Source organism: Panulirus ornatus, chromosome 32 (genome assembly GCF_036320965.1).
Source record: "Panulirus ornatus isolate Po-2019 chromosome 32, ASM3632096v1, whole genome shotgun sequence".
Taxonomy (NCBI): domain Eukaryota; kingdom Metazoa; phylum Arthropoda; class Malacostraca; order Decapoda; family Palinuridae; genus Panulirus; species Panulirus ornatus.
The window spans coordinates 26176327-26193886 of record NC_092255.1 but is presented as its reverse complement, the minus strand read 5'-3'; the positions used below and the strand labels follow the sequence as shown (position 1 = coordinate 26193886).

The following is a 17560-nucleotide window of genomic DNA, read 5'->3' as shown; positions in this document are numbered from 1 at the left end:
GGCTGGGGCGGATAATGGCGAGATCCAGTATCAATAGTATTTGTCTTGTTTCTTGTTAAACTAAACGTCATGGCAAAACAACGAGACTTCCCGAAGGTGTTGTAGTGACTTGCTAGGTATCTTGAGCCACTAATGACAAACGACAATGGTAATTGCTTAAATTTAGGATGACCGATCTGCTGCTTCTTCCTAGCAGCCATGACGCGTTACCAGCAAGCCTCCCTCGCCTGCCACTGGTATTATTCCACTGCGTAAGGAAGCATCAACGTCCTCGGAATCTCCCCACGGCGCTCATGAGATGTCTCACTACCCCAGCAGCTGACGTCAGCGAGGCTGGTGGGGGTAGGGGGGAGAAGGGGAGATCTGTCTTAACCATGTGGCACCTCTAGATCTCTGGGCAAGCCAGTGAGCGGCCGGTGGTGGACAGCGTCGCAGCTCCGTTGTCTGTATAGAGTTTATTCTTGGCCTCAAAGAAGACACTTGTTGAGGGACCCATCCCTCGACGGTAATCCACCTGAACATTCCCCTGACTGATCTAGTAACAGTATACTTCGAGATTTTATATCGTTCATTTGATTTACTTACTGTATTTATAGCAGAGAGATATTACTTCGTCCGAACGATAATTCAGCGACACGTTATCTGTGGACCAAAGACAACATGTGTAAGCCATCGGACACTGAGAAGACCGCAGTTCCCTCACTTGACCTTGCTCAGCACCCGGAGGCACCTAAGGTCAAAAGCAGAGTCTTTACACAAGTAAGTCTTCACGGTATTGATCAGTTAAAGAGCATGAGTGAACATGATGAGTGAGAATAACGTGTAACGAAAATCCTATGAACGTAAGTGGACCTTTACCGTAAAGACATAAGATCTCGATTCCTGTGGCTAATGTGCAGCATATTGATTTACTTTAGCCGCACCGTAAGATTTGGCTTTAAATCTACGGGGGATTCTTCGTCCCAATACTTTCTGAAATTTTTTGTTGTTTAATGCTGACAGTTTTTATGTAAATTTATATCTAGTTGATTTCATTTTCTTAGCCTTGTGTTATTTCGGGATTCGTTAACTAAACCAACGAGGTGTAACGTATGTCAGGATCAGTGTATTGCTCAGTAATGTAAGGCCTTAAATAAAACCTTTGGCACCTGACACTTATCGTCGTGGTGTCGAAGGCGGCCGTTGGCAACTCCCTCCGGGCGTCACTCGCATCTTTCCTCAGGCTCCGCTGCCGCTGCCAAAAACTCACGTAATCCTCAGCCACAACACTCATGCATGTTTTGTGTTGCGTCATCCATACACCCATATATGTATCACGTTGCATCACCCATATATATCTGTATATTTCATGTAGCGTCAATCATACACCTTAATATGTAGCGTCATCCATACACCCACCATGCTTTGTGTTGCATCATCATTACAACCCAGCATTGTTTCATGTTTCACTTTACACGTGGGCATATATCATGTTCGACCTCCATACTTAGGACCTACAAATACTAAGTACATGAGATATATTAAGTCAATTACACAGCCCGATTTTTTCATGTTGGAGGCTTCATTCATGGGCAAAAGACCACATCAAGGCCGGGCCATTGTTGGAATAGAGAGATTATGAAAGGGAAAAAGAAGAAACAAAGGAAAGTATTAAAGAATTTTGGAGCAAGTGAAAAATCTGTCTTCTAAAATGTGTTTGTTCATCATAGTTATAGGGAAAGGCATGAGAGGATGGCGATTTTGAAAACTTCGTGGTGTAGGGAAATAGCCCAGTAGGCATGAGAGGATGGCGAGTTTGAAAACTTCGTGGTGTAGGGAAATAGCCCAGTAGGCATGAGAGGATGGCGAGTTTGAAAACTTCGTGGTGTAGGGAAATAGCCCACCCTTGAGTTGCCGACGGCCACACCCTAATTATATGACGTAACAGCTTGCCGAGAATTGCGTGATCTAGCTAGATCTAGTGTTGGGAGCACACAGGCAGCCAACTCTCGGGAGCAAAACCAAAGTAATCCCTGTAGAAGATGGACAGTGTGACAATATTGTGGCGTAGAGCAAACCGGTCAGGTTTCGAAATCAGTTAGGAAAGTATGATATATGAGTCGGACCGCCTTCGACTCACCTCTGTTAAGTAAGAATGCAGAGCTAGAGCTGTTGCAGCTGTGAGAGCCATGCTCCATACAAGGACAGATCAAACCTTTGTATACACGAAGCAACTGTTTGGAAAAAGAATAAACTAGACTCTCGGTTTCTTAGAGGCAGACTTAGCTATTCCGTAATGTAGGGTTTCCAAAATAGAGTAGATGTTACAGTAATTACCAAATAACCAAGTATGTTCACTCACAGAATCGTCAAAGGAGAGAGGAATATTGTAAGGAATTTTCGCTTAAAGAGATGGGCAGAAGATGGGTCTTGGAGGCGTTTAACTTAACCAAGTTTCGTCTATCCTTTTGAGATATCCCGTCTAAGTCATGAATTTATTGAGAAAGTTGTGTCGAGACGAGATCCAGATCGAGTAAGTGAAGAAGAATCATAATTAAAGGATGTGAAGAAATGCAGTGTTGAGTTAGCGTACGAGTGCATTTGGTTATTTGTGGAAAACAGGAAATCGTTGATGAAAAAGAAAAAAAAGAGAAAAGGTGTTGGAGACAGGACAGAACCTTGAGGGATACCGCTGTAAACGGCGAAAAGTGGAGAGTCTGATCAATCAACAACCACGGAGATGGATAGGCCAGAGAGGAAACTAGATATGAGTCATCAAAGTGAGGGAGGGAAGCTTATATATTCGACCCCGATGCCACACTGTTTAAAGCTTTGGATATGTGAAGGGCAAGTGGATAGAATTCCCCCAGATCTTTTAGGGATGATGACCAGACATTAGTGAGATAGGAAAGGTGATTCTTCGCCTTACGGAAGCCATGATGATCATCTGAGAGACTTCGAGATTCAAGATGTCTGAGGATACGGGAGTTGAGGGATTCAAAGACTTGGGAAACAGTAGATGTCTAACAACAGGACGTTACTTAGAGGGGTTACAACGATCAACCTTCTTAGGTATGGGATTTACCCACGCTGGCTTCCAAGAGAAAAAGAAGTTCTGGTTTTTAAGCAAACGGACCAGACGAGCAAGCACAAGTGCAAATTCAAAGGCCCACTGATACTCTGGTGGGCATGACAGTCCGACCCTTGAGCACATTGGTATGACTCTTGAACACTTCGCTGCGACTCGTCAGCACAATCATACGACTTTTAAGTATAATGATGTGGCCGTTAAGGATAAGGATCAGGTCAAAGCCAAGACCTTCATACCCAAGGTTCGTTCTGTTGTTCTCAGGAGTCACGTTATCGTGCTCGCGGCGTCGTATCATCGAGATTGTCTTGTCCTGCTTGAGTCGTCCATTCCTGTTACGTCATCCCATGGCGGGCAAAATTCTTCCTCCCCATTGTCGTCGGTCCTGTTGGATCTTAACGACAAAATTTAACGTTACGGACAAGCGACCACAACGACAAAGACAATCCCTGAAGTTTATCGGACAAGACGAGTCATTAATGGTTATGTGCATTAAGGCTACATTCATGAAGGAGTAGATGCTGCATACTTGGAAAGAAATGTAGGCTATGATTTTGTGCTTCACTTCAAAATTGGTACTTCTGGGTGATGTATTGGGTGATATCATTTACCTGTTTCAAAATCTGTTTTTATTGAATTGATAAAATTGTGTATAAAACACTGTATTTAAATTTCATGGAGAAAATCATGCTCAAAACTTGGTATGGCAATGGGGGTACCCTCTTTCACCTGTTTTAAGTAATCTTTGGAATACTTTGTAACAAAGTTACTAAAGGATATCTTACCTTCTAATGCAATCTGGTTTAGCTATGTAAAGGATGTTCACAAATTTGTGTTTGGCCATCTAATGAAAATTTTCAAACTTTTCTCCCTTTACTTAACAATTTTGTACTTTCCATCAAATTCACTGTAGAAAATGAAAATAATGGTACGTCACCTTTTTTATATTGCATGATCCATAGGGATGAAAACAAGTTTAAGTTTAGCATATACAGAAAACCTACCAATGTATGCTCATATTTCCATTATTACTCAGCTCAACATAACAGATTATCATCAGTCCAGTCTTATGTTCCTTAGAGCATTACGTATTTGCAGTCCAGAGTTTATTGATGATGATTTTGAAAAGATATATTCTTTTGGATCCAAGTTAGAATATAGACGTAAGCAACATAGATGTAGTATAAGAATAGGACAAGAATCAAATACTTTGTTTGACCATGTTAAGAATTATGATAATTGTATTAAATTCACAAAGAATTGTAACATTGATATTGGTGAAGGTTTATATAAATTGGATAGCTTTATTGGTAGGAGAATTTTCAAACAATTCCCTTTCTTATCCACATAATAAGTTTGAAACTCTTTTTGCCAGACTCGATCGCACCCGACCTACAATCAGGCAATCACTTGTTTACCAAATGGCGAACTAGCTACGTCTCTTCGTTGTATATCAACTGACATATTTATCTCTTGTATCTCCCCTGACGTGATTGTTACACGAAAGTGCACTTGGGAACTTATCGTGTTTCATTTCCCCTTGGAGAGGGAGCTGTGGTTTCGGTGCATGATACATGACAGCCAGTGACTGAGTGTGAACGAATGTGGCCTTTGATGTCTTTTCCTAGCGCTACCTCGCGCACATGCGGGGGGAGGGGGTTGTCATTTCATGTGTGGCGGGGTGGCGACGGAAATGAATAAAGGCAGACAGTATGAATTATGTACATGTGTATATATGTATATGTCTGTGTGTGTGTATATATGTATACGTTGAGATGTATGGGTATGTATATGTGCGTGTGTGGACGTGTATGTATATACATGTGTGTGTGGGTGGGTTGGGCCATTCTTTCGTCTGTTTCCTTGCGCTACCTCGCAAACGCGGGAGACAGCGACAAAGTATAATAAGATAGATCTAAAATAATATATATATATATATATATATATATATATATATATATATATATATATATATATATATATATATATATTCCTATGAGTCCAGTCATTTAACAGATGTCCTCATCGAGGTTAAGCTTTGATTGAAACAGGAATAAGGGCAGAGGAAATTGATAAAAAGGAAAAAGCTTGGATCTCGAGGATGATAAGTTTGTCTTTAATTGGTATAGCGAAATATTTTCCATTCTTAATATTTCGAGGTTTTCAGAGCCATGTTTCTTCATAAGATGGAAGGTCGGTGTCCACGTGGGCATCCCATGAACAAATTGGGCAGGATTCTCCAACGTCTCAATAGCGTTGAATTGAAATGACTTGAAAAGTTGACAGAGGTCACGTGTTATTTGTCTGGCGTGGGAGGCCGCAGAAAGTTCGTGGTTACAGGCTACTGGGGGCGCGGTCGTCGGTAGAAAACTGCTTTGTAGGGAACGTGGCTTGAAATAAAGAATAAAGGCTTACGGTCGGTATAGAGATACGTACATACGTAGGGGGTTCTCGAATTACTGTTGTTAGTACAGACTCCAGACCTACTTACTCACGTTTCTCAGTGCACTCTCGGCGGAATCTGTTGAGTGCAACGGCACTGTTGCCTCCCTCTTAGGCTACGGTGGCCAGGATTTTATTGGATTTACCAAGGTGCTTAAAGTAATCGCGTTAGTAACCTCCTCTTACGACTCGAGAATACAATAGTCAATGATTGAACAATCATTTGAACTTCTTCATCTTGTGCATTGTATTCCCCACATCCCAACAGTTCTGATTTCCAAACGCTGCGACACAGATCATCCTTGTTTTGCTGCTCCTGTAATCATGTCTCGAGACCGCATGAGTGTTAATGTGTGCGCATGTGGTAGTGGGTAGAAGGAGGCCACAGAGTCAGTTTTGGGTCTCTTGGGTCTAGGCACAGCTCATATCTCTCCTTCTATAAAGATTTGTGAGTGTCCGTGTTAGCTGCCTGCTCATGCCATGCACATTTGAGTGGGTCGCAGTAGATATTGCCAAGTGAGGTAAGGAAGAGAGCAAGAGGAAGGGGCGGTGGTGTTGATCAGAAGTTAAAAAGGAATACAGACAGTAACAGAGCATTGGGTCCTTTCAAGGCTAAATGTTTGTGATAGTGAAGATGATGGGAAACTCTTAGACAAGTGTGATGCATTCAGGACAGAGATAATCCCAGTTTAAAGTTTTCTCAGCTCATAGCATTACCATTCTTTTCAGGGAAGTGAATAACACTAAAACAAAATTAGCTAGAAGTATTGATACTGTTATCTTTATTTTATATATTATTATAAACCTGTATCCTCTTCACGTGCTCCTGCAGCTTCAAGGCTGCGCAGCGTTCAGTAGTTAGTAGGATGAGTCCATCCTCCCAACTAATGAACGCTGAGAAGTTTTTCGAAGAGACAGACCTCCCATTATACAACCTGACATACGGTGGCTATCTTGCTGGTGGCCATAACCAGAAGCATTTGGAATCCCGTAATGCTTTGCCAGACGCGTGCAGTCAGTTGTTAAAATTGTAATTGGCGATGATATTACCACTTGGGATATTAAGATATAGATAATAAACTATGTACGTTATTTATTTCTTTGACTAAAAAACTTGGTATCTTCAACTAGAAAATTACTAAAGATATTGAGGAGCTCTGCCCCATAGTTCACTCAGTCGAATTCCAAATATTAACAATCACACGCTTACATATCGTCCATCACACGCTTACATATCGTCCATCACACGCTTACATATCGTCCATCAGACGCTTACATATCGTCCATCAGACGCTTACATATCGTCCATCAGACGCTTACATATCGTCCATCACACGCTTACATATCGTCCATCACACGCTTACATATCGTCCATCACACGCTTACATATCGTCCATCACACGCTTACATATCGTCCATCACACGCTTACATATCGTCCATCAGACGCTTACATATCGTCCATCAGACGCTTACATATCGTCCATCAGACGCTTACATATCGTCCATCACACGCTTACATATCGTCCATCACACGCTTACATATCGTCCATCACACGCTTACATATCGTCCATCACACGCTTACATATCGTCCATCAGACGCTTACATATCGTCCATCAGACGCTTACATATCGTCCATCAGACGCTTACATATCGTCCATCACACGCTTACATATCGTCCATCACACGCTTACATATCGTCCATCACACGCTTACATATCGTCCATCACACGCTTACATATCGTCCATCAGACGCTTACATATCGTCCATCAGACGCTTACATATCGTCCATCAGACGCTTACATATCGTCCATCAGACGCTTACATATCGTCCATCACACGCTTACATATCGTCCATCACACGCTTACATATCGTCCATCACACGCTTACATATCGTCCATCACACGCTTACATATCGTCCATCAGACGCTTACATATCGTCCATCAGACGCTTACATATCGTCCATCAGACGCTTACATATCGTCCATCACACGCTTACATATCGTCCATCACACGCTTACATATCGTCCATCACACGCTTACATATCGTCCATCAGACGCTTACATATCGTCCATCTGTGAAAATATTTCGTCGTCGATCTGTTGAGATAATTAGTTGTAAACATTTTGAAGTGCTTTTCAACCAACGTAAATGTTTACGTATTCATCTTGAGTTTACTGATTGACTCTCGCTCGGTTTGCACGTTTCAGTCGGTAATTATCATGATCACCTTAGTGGCTGACTCATAGACCAGAAGTGTACTTATGGACCACCAGTAGATATATTTATTTAACGGCCAGTATAGATACTTGACACTGGGATTTCTCTAAGAAAAGAATGAAAAGCAAAAAGTTATGATTGCTGTAAATTACGTAAGTATCATTACAAGACTTTTATAGTGAATTTACAGGAAAACACAATGTACACAAAAAAGATGTTATGTAAATATGAATTTGCCTGATTTTAATTTTTAGCTTTTTGTTATCACGTTATGAAGACTTTTCGAATTATACTTGTAGTTTCTCCCAGGAATACCAAATGCCAACGTTAAGTCTACCAGCAAACAAGTCAGTAGTCTGCATTATCATCATACAAGGGAGCAAATGCGAATCTAAATGATGCAGCAAGCAAGGCGCCATATTTGCTGTCTCAAGCTAAAACATTTAGTTGATATCGTGATACAATAGTAATCTTGTAGTCAATAAACCTGTAGAATATTAACTCTCCGCCAAGTCCATACAACTAGATAGACAGAAGGTTCTCGTCCTTTTTACGTGGGTGATATTCGCAGAGACAGTAAGGTAGGGATTTATCTTAGGTTACATCTACCACAGCTAGCGATAATATGATATAAAACAGAGATCTCTGTTGCCATTCTGGCACGCAATAGATCCCACAAGCCTCGGTCTTGTGTTTCTGTTCTCCGTGTGGCATTAAATAATAGTACTGGTCATGTCTGTGTTAGAGTTCGTGACAATGTATGACTGCAACAAAGTGAAGGATAACCTAACCTAACCAGTGTATCACTTATGAAACAGAGATATTCTTGTGTCATATTGTTCATCCTAGCGGCGTCGCACTATCTTGCCACTGAAAAACAGTAGGTATGATAATGTTATATATGTCATATTTTTTGCCTCTTTCACCTTACCGAGATAGTAGTAAGATCAGATTACGGCCTCATTTCTACACATCCACCCTAAAGCTATCATGTACAATGTATTGATACCAGAGCCCACACTCACAGCCAAAACCTACAAACTATGTTCTATTGGTTTACCATAAGCGCTTCATATGCCATAACTGAATGCACTGACAAGGTGTGCATCATGCGAAAAAACATGGCACAAGCATAATAGACGTGGCAACACGTGTAAAACTGTTTCCCCTTAACAAATTATTGTACCGCGGGCAATTGAGTAACAAGTGCTCGTTGTCTTCTTTGTGGTAGTTGCAATGTGAGCATAACGGGTCTCTTGCTTTTTATTCTTCTAACGAGTTTCATTGGTCAGTTCTTCACGTGTGTGATCAACTGAAATATATATATATATATATATATATATATATATATATATATATATATATATATATATATATATATATATATATATATATATTATATATATATATATATATATATATATATATATATATATATATATATATATATATATTATATATATATATATATATATATATATATATATATATATATATATATATATATATATATATATATATATATATATGTATAATCTTGTAATTTGGGTACTGAGAGCAATCACTGGACGTGTCCTTCATCAGGCGCAGTAAACAGACTGTGAAGCAGAATGTAATTGCACATTTACTGATGAGTGAACTTTTTTCTCGTGACTCTCGGGACTGACTAGGATGTTAATCTAATGAGACTGTCACGTTACCTTTCATCATAATTTGATTGTATCAGCGATTGTCTTGCTTAACTAATTCGCTGATCTCTATCAGTATTTTTGATAACATCAGCGATATACGAAGAGTTTGTAGAGCTATGTCCTTATTTGACATAAGAACGAGGTGACTTGTTGCCGAGAATAACCTAACTTGATCTCACATTTTACCCAGACATTGGACTGCTGACAGCGACGTTAGGGCTTTGTGCATTACCTCCCAACCAGCACGTCCTTTTACTCGAACCTCTGAAGAACTGTGTCATCTCATCCCAAGGAGCGTCAGATCCCTTGTCTGGCAACAACATGAATATGACCTTGCGCAACATGATTACATGACAACCAATAGAGATTTTAGGGTTTTATGAATCATGGTTGTTATCAGTACAGTAATGATAACATTATGTGTTGTTCAGGCTGTTTATGAATAACTATCAATTTCCTTGGAATCGAAGCAAAGAAGGGTATGTTATGGAATGAGGTAATCAAGAGGTATATATTATTCATACATCTTACGCATTGGATTCTACATGAACACTGTCAGTATCTCTGCAGATCTGACATCTATTAGCTGAATTGCAGACCACATTTTGCAGCATATGTCCAGTGATTTGTGCAACTGCCCCTCTTTACGTTGTCTTAAATCCTGCAGAAGTTTGACTCCTGTTTGATAAACGTTCATGAAGCAATTCGAGATGGGTGTGCTCAGCGTAGGTTTGCTGGAAAATGTTCAGTAATGTACTCCCGGACGATGTGTTTCATCATGAACCCCACCTTGTTGAAAGACGATGTTAATCATCCTGTGTGAAAGAAGCTGGTTAGATGGCTGATGTGACTATGCTTGTAGCGGACACTGAAATTGGATGAAATTACTTCTCAGTTCCGAGCAACTACTGTTAAGTACATAGATCAGCTGATGAATATCTGGGTTTGACTTCCACTACAAGATGATTTTTTACATCAGTAATATCTGTGCATTAAACACTACGCGCTAACCTCACCTTAACAAAACATAATCATGAGTACTATTTTGAGATGCCATTCATTCAACAGTGATTGAGCTGTTCTGTGAGTCTCACTGTAGCTAAGAGAGGTAAATGTACCTTGTATGTGCAATATCTTGTCTGTACTCCTGCTGCAGACGCTGGCATGTTTGGCTGCGTCACAAGCGACCATGGCGGCGGGTGCTGTGAATGGATGGACAGCGGGGACGTTGCCCTCCTTGGACAAGGACCCAGACATCGAGATGGGAACCTGGCAGCAAGCCTGGGTGGGTAAGTGCTTATCTAATGTTACTCGATTTACACTAGGTAAATCAAATGTTTATCACTTGTCATGAAGATGGAAGTATTAATCATTTACACTTTACTCATAGTTAAAAAAAGACCTTTCAGCTTCGGAAGATCTTACAGCACCTTGGAACCGTGCAGTGTCCGTCATGGCTTCAACCTTAACATCGTTGTAAGTCAAGTTTCACTGAACTAAATACTTGCCTCCATACTTACACTGACTCATGAATACCTCATCAGTAGGTGGGTGAACTGCCTCTTCAGTACCATACTCATAAGTATATTTTTATGTTTTATTATATTTTGTCGCTATCTCCCGCGTTAACGAGGTAGCGCAAGGAAACAGACGAAAGAATGGCCCAACCCATCCACATACACATGTATATACATACTCGTCCACACACGCAAATGTACATACCTATACATCTCAACGTATACATATATATGTATACACACACAGACATATACATATATACACACATGTACATAATTCATAGTCTGCTCTTATTCATTCGCGTCGCCACCCCACCACACATAAAATGACAACCCCCTCCCGCCGCATGTGCGCGAGGTAACAACTGAGCTATGAGTAGCATACTTATAAGTACCATACATTGTAAGTGATACTCCCTAATAATAAGTAGCATCTTTACTTAACACTACCCAATCAGTAACATACCTTTAAGTTACAGTGCCTAATAGGTAACATACCTTTAGGTAAGACTGCTTGATAAGTAACATACTTTAAGTAAACATACCTTTAGGTAAGACTGCTTGATAAGTAACATACTTTAAGTAAACATACCTTTAGGTAAGACTGCTTGATAAGTAACATACTTTAAGTAACACTGCTTAATGATCAACGTGCCTTTAATTTCCCATTACCACCATAACTATTGATGCTGCTATGTCCTAATACCTTTACGTACAGACACCTATGAACAGTTTTACCTCATAACCACCACAAGTCTAAGTAGTGCGGCCTCATTATCTTCACACTTAGATAGTAGTGCCTCATAACTTCTAGGTCTTGATCTCATCATATCTGTAGATAGTGGTATCTCATAACTACCACATGTGTACACAGTATGGCTCACATCGCCTCTGCCACTAAGCAGAAGTGTCAGTTTATACTAATAAGATTGTTAGTGCTGTATAAGTACCAGTTCATTACATACCTCCAGAAAATTTTCTTTTATCTATATGCTTTATATCTTGGTATGAGGCAGTGCTTGTTCATTGATAGTTGGGTTTACTGTCATCAGTTGGGATAATTGCGATGGGCGCGATAGTTGGAAGCACCGTAAGCGGCCGAGCGATTGACTGGTTGGGACGTCGTACAACAATGCTCATCGTAAGTCCAGTTGCCCTCATCGGCTGGCTTACCGTAGCTCTGGCTCCCAACTTGGCTGTAGTACTTACTGGAAGGGCAATATGTGGCCTCGCAACTGCCTTTTTATTCTCTGCACCAACAGTAAGCTGTGATTGTGGTTTTTGTTGATACACTTGTGTCACAGCCAAATTAAACGACACACATCTTGGGCTGATGTTTGATGTTTAAGAGTATCAAAGGCTGATGTTTGAGGTTTAAGAGTATCAAAGGCTGATGTTTGAGGTTTAAGAGTATCAAAGGCTGATGTTTGAGGTTTAAGAGTATCAAAGGCTAATGTTTGAGGTTTAAGAGTATCAAAGGCTAATGTTTGAGGTTTAAGAGTATCAAAAAGTTTGCAGAAAGTTATACTTATAATGATTCCACAACCAGGTGTATACATCACTTGGAAGAACAGTAGATAAACACAAGGCTCCACATAATATTACTTACAACATCCATAATTCTCATACAGTGAAATGAAAAATAAACAATAAACATGCCCTTGGATTCTCTCTCTCTCTCTCTCTCTCTCTCTCTCTCTCTCTCTCTCTCTCTCTCTCTCTCTCTCTCTCTCTCTCTCTCTCTCTCTCAACGGTTTGACCTCAAAAAGTTACTCCTTTGTCAGTAATCATTAATTTTTCTAATTATTTTCACAGCATTTTGTGCATCACATTCGCTGGAGGTATTTGTCTGAGGTTCAGTGCGCTTTTCCTAATTTCTTTTGTGTAATTTTTTCTTTTCTGACTTTCATCTACTTAGTGGAATGTTTCCCTCGTGTTCCCAGCTCATCTGAGTCCTATGCACTAAATGGCTGCTCCACATTCAGTGCGTGTTCCATGTTTGAGTTTGGGCAGGTATATAAAAGAGCTTACCCTGGACTTCCTCATTAACGATAAAGATAAGTTCTTTTCATGTTTGTTTCCTTATACTTTCGAACAACTGACGGTATAATTTATAAGAACAGTGAAGCATAAGGAGTGGAAAAGTAATGCTGCCTTGGCTTTTGCAAAATCAGTGTGCGGACACCCATTATAGCGAAACATTAATAAAAAGTAGGATAGATAACTGGGATGGTGACTGTGGTTAGAGTTAGAGGATAGTATAACCTTCCAGCCAGCAAAGAAGACTTGTCGGCTTAAAGAACAAATTCAGGCCCAAATAAGAAGAGTGAGTATACTAAAAGATGAATTGCTAGATGATTATAATATCGCTCCAGTTGGGGATTCTTTAGCCAGAGATAAGCATAAGGAGTTCTGTACTAGGTTATTAGGAGAAAAAAGTTAGTGGTTTTCCTTGGCGTATGTAGGAAGGTTTGATGACATTGTCTCAAACACTCTTAAGGAGACGACTTTTCTTGTCCAAGTGGAACAAACAATGTAGCCAAGTGGGTAGATCACTAGAAAATATACTGAAGTATAAGGCTTTCCTTTGCATGTATGAACGAAGTAGAAGAAAGTTACTTATATGAGGATTGCTCTCCAAATATAATGTGAACAGCACCCTCTGTAGAATGCTGGGGTCAACTTAGAGGTGAAACATAATTTAGGGGGAATGAAAGCGTTTTTGATGTTGATGTATAGAATCGTTTTGGCTGTGCTAGAAGCCGTTTGCCAGGGATGGCCTTCCTTGTCATAGTGTGACGAAAATATTAGGTTCTTTTTATTCATAAAAAACCAATTAGGTACCCCAGAAATGGGAATGCTAGCACGCGAGGGATTCAGAATGATAAGAAACATGGTAGGATAGATCATCTACGAGTCACAAATCAGATGCAGGTTGGGAACAAGGAAGATGGAGAACATGACAGTATAGTTAATTGTCACCTTTCAAGTAATAGGGGTCACTGCACAGGTAGAGGCACAGGCCAGTGCAGAAAGGGAACGTGACAGGATAGGTCAGGAAGTGCAGGTTGGGAATGGGGCAGAGAATGGCAGTTGGAAGAGGTAGAGTAGGGTAGCTTAAGGTAACTTCTCTGACAGAAGCAGTGAACAAAGCAGGTAGGGAACAGGGCAGGATGGGTCAAATCGAGGATACAAAAAGGCACAGGTAGACCGGCTTCCCATACCCATTGCAGCACACACACACACACACACACACACACACACACACACACACACACACACACACACACACACACACACAAGCATTTTCAAACTCACCCATATCACTGATGATAATCTTATAAACTAGGCCCAAACAGTTGATCTCAAGTGCGTGCCCTCATGAATCACAAAGGAAAATTGGCTATATAAACTCGAAATGCAAGAAGCATTATTGCAAAACTAAATGAGCTGGTCATGTGCTATTACAAACAGACCAAAGTCTCAGAAACGTGGATAAATTCTGAGAAAATGCATTTGCTCATCAAAATAGCAACCCCTGGATACAAACTGTTCTCAAAATGTTGTTTGCCCCAGGCAGGTGGTGTTTTATGTTGAAAGCTTGGTGTAAGTCTTGTCTTGAGTTAATAAGGCTGTGTCCCTTTTGTATGTGTAATCCAGATTACATTTTCATTGTTCAAGTCACCTACAATGATAACTCTCATTCTGTACAATGGATCATATTTCCTTTGACCTGTTTAGTGTTTTGTAATCTTCCTTTCTTCTTAGGAGGTCTGTATGTGACTCCAAAAGTTTATTTTGATTTATGTCAGCATAATCAGTCTGAGAGAAACACAAGCATAAGGATCTAGATTAATTACATTATCAACTTCTAGGCTGTTTTCAACATGAATTTGTGTCATTAATGAGAGTGGGTCGTAATATTGACCTAGTCTGTCACACTTGATCTTTTATTCCCTGCAATCTGCCTAAGGCTGACTGAGGAATATTCATGTTTGAGTTTTGGTTAAGCTAACCTGATGGAATTATTAGTCTCATAATTACTCATGTCAACTGCAAATTTACAGCTCTCTTGTGCTAATAAACTTTTTTTTTATATGTTTTCAGGTATACAACAGTGAAGTTACAGAAGCTCGTATGAGAGGTCGACTAGGAACACTATCATCATTATTCATTACATTCGGTGTTGTGTTGTCATACATGGCAGGTGCACTGTTTTCCTGGCGTATCAGCTGCTATATCTGTGCTGCTCCTCCCCTCACCACTTTTGGTGCCATGTTGTTTGTTCCAGAATCTCCATACTGGCTAATGTTGAAGAGTAGAAAAAATGATGCTATAGCATCTCTTAAATGGCTAAGAGGACCAAACTGTGACTTGACTGAAGAAATGAGTGAAATGGAGGCCAAGATAGTGTCAGTGGGAAGAAAAATGGAATATCGTGAACTGTGGAGATCACGTACACGTAAACCATTCTTATTGTCCCTTTTTATGATGACTTTACAACAAGTTTGTGGTGGCAATATCCTTATGATGTACACAGGAACAATATTCATATCAGCTGGCGTAGTAGACTACAATATGGCTACGGTGTACACAGGTCTGGTTCAAATTCTTGGTACGGTATTGTCTGTCTTAATGGTGGACCATGCTGGACGTCGGCCCATGATTGTGGTGTCAACAGGTATAATGGGTACAACAACAGTATTGCTCGGAGTTTACTATTATCTGACTGATGTGGAAGGAGTGTCCTGGCCAAGCTTTGTGCCACTGACTACTGTACTTCTGGCTGTGTTTGGGTACTGCCTAGGATGTCGCACCATTCCTTGGCTTCTGTCTGCTGAACTTTTCAACACCACCATTAGGTCTACCGCCAGTGCTGTCGGTTTGTTCTACAACCGCATCCTCAACTTTGCTGTTATACAGGTAATAAATTTGTCTTTTAATTTTAAAGCACAGAATTTGACATAAAGATTGCCGGTCTTCGGGGCCTGAACATATGGAGCATTGTATTATACAGGGAGATGTGTGATATCAGTTGACTGAACCACGGCATATGAAGCACCCGCTGGGGGGGGGGGGGGGGGGGGGGGGGGGACCTCGGAAAGGTTTGTGATGCCAGGTTGCTGAATGGAAAGACTTGAAAGAGACCTTTTCTTTGTCTGTCCCTGTCACTTCCTCGCCAATGCAGACAAGTGTGAAAGAAAACGATATGCATGAAGCAGCCATAGAAAACCATAGAAAGGTCTGTATGGCCTGGCTGTGGATCCTGGGATGTGGTTTAGGTGCATTACACATGACAGAATGTGTGAAAGAATGAGGCCTTTTCTTCATGTGTCCCTGGTGCAACGTCACGGATGTGGGAAATGGACTAGTATAAAAGAATATTATATATATATATATATATATATATATATATATATATATATATATATATATATATATATATATATATATATATATATATATATATTCCTATGAGTCCACGGGGAAAATGAAACACGAAAAGTTCCCAAGTGCACTTTCGTGTAATAATCACATCATCAGGGGAGACACAAGAGAGGAATATAACAGTCAACATCGAAGAGACGAAGCTAGGACGCCATTTGGTAAACATGTGATTGTCCAAAACATTATTACACGAAAGTGCACTTGGGAACTTTTCGTGTTTCATTTTCCCCGTGGACTCATAGGAATATCTTGATCAAGCGCTAAATTGTGATCCTTTCCAATATATATATATATATATATATATATATATATATATATATATATATATATATATATATATATATATATATATATGTATTTAGGGAATCAGTGATGGATTGCGCAAAAGATGCTTGTGGCATGAGATGAGTGGGAGATGGGTTAATTAGAGAGGGTAGTGAGTGGTGGGATGAAGAAGTAAGATTATTAGTGAAAGAGAAGAGAGAGGCATTTGGACGATTTTTGCAGGGAAAAAATGCAATTGAGTGGGAGATGTATAAAAGAAAGAGACGGGAGGTCAAGAGAAAGGTGCAATAGGTGAAAAAGAGGGCAGATGAGAGTTGGGGTGAGAGAGTATCATTAAATTTTAGGGAGGATAAAAAGATGTTCTGGAAGGAGGTAAATAAAGTGCGTAAGACAAGGGAGCAAAAGGGAACTTCAGTGAAGGGCGCAAATGGGGAAGTGATAACAAGTAGTGGTGATGTGAGAAGGAGATGGAGTGAGTATTTTGAAGGTTTGTCGAATGTGTTTGATGATAGAGTGGCAGATATAGGGTGTTTTGGTCGAGGTGGTGTGCAAAGTGAGAGGGTTAGGAAAAATGATTTGGTAAACAGAGAAGAGGTAGTAAAAGCTTTGCGGAATATGAAAGCTGGCAAGGCAGCAGGTTTGGATGGTATTGCAGTGGAATTTATTAAAAAAGGGGGTGACTGTATTATTGACTGGTTGGTAAGGTTATTTAATGTATGTATGACTCATGGTGAGGTGCCTGAGGATTGGCGGAATGCGTGCATAGTGCCATTGTACAAAGGCAAAGGGGATAAGAGTGAGTGCTCAAATTACAGAGGTATAAGTTTGTTGAATATTCCTGGTAAATTATATGGGAGGGTATTGATTGAGAGGGTGAAGGCATGTA

The 17560-nt window shown here is 40.2% G+C and overlaps 1 protein-coding gene across 3 annotated transcripts in view; it reads left to right on the top strand.

The window, feature by feature from the left end:
- The first annotated feature begins 404 nt into the window (after positions 1-404).
- LOC139759210 (facilitated trehalose transporter Tret1-like) overlaps positions 405-17560 on the top strand; it is a 44743-nt gene continuing 27587 nt past the window's right edge. For 2 of the 3 annotated variants that reach the window (XM_071681288.1, XM_071681286.1), the window contains exons 1-4: positions 405-759; positions 10581-10713; positions 11994-12202; positions 15049-15864. In XM_071681288.1, the coding sequence (XP_071537389.1) occupies positions 661-759; positions 10581-10713; positions 11994-12202; positions 15049-15864 (1257 nt within the window). In that variant the 5' untranslated portion in view covers positions 405-660. The remainder of the gene's footprint in view (positions 760-10580; positions 10714-11993; positions 12203-15048; positions 15865-17560) is intronic. The other variant, XM_071681287.1, reaches the window with a different exon arrangement.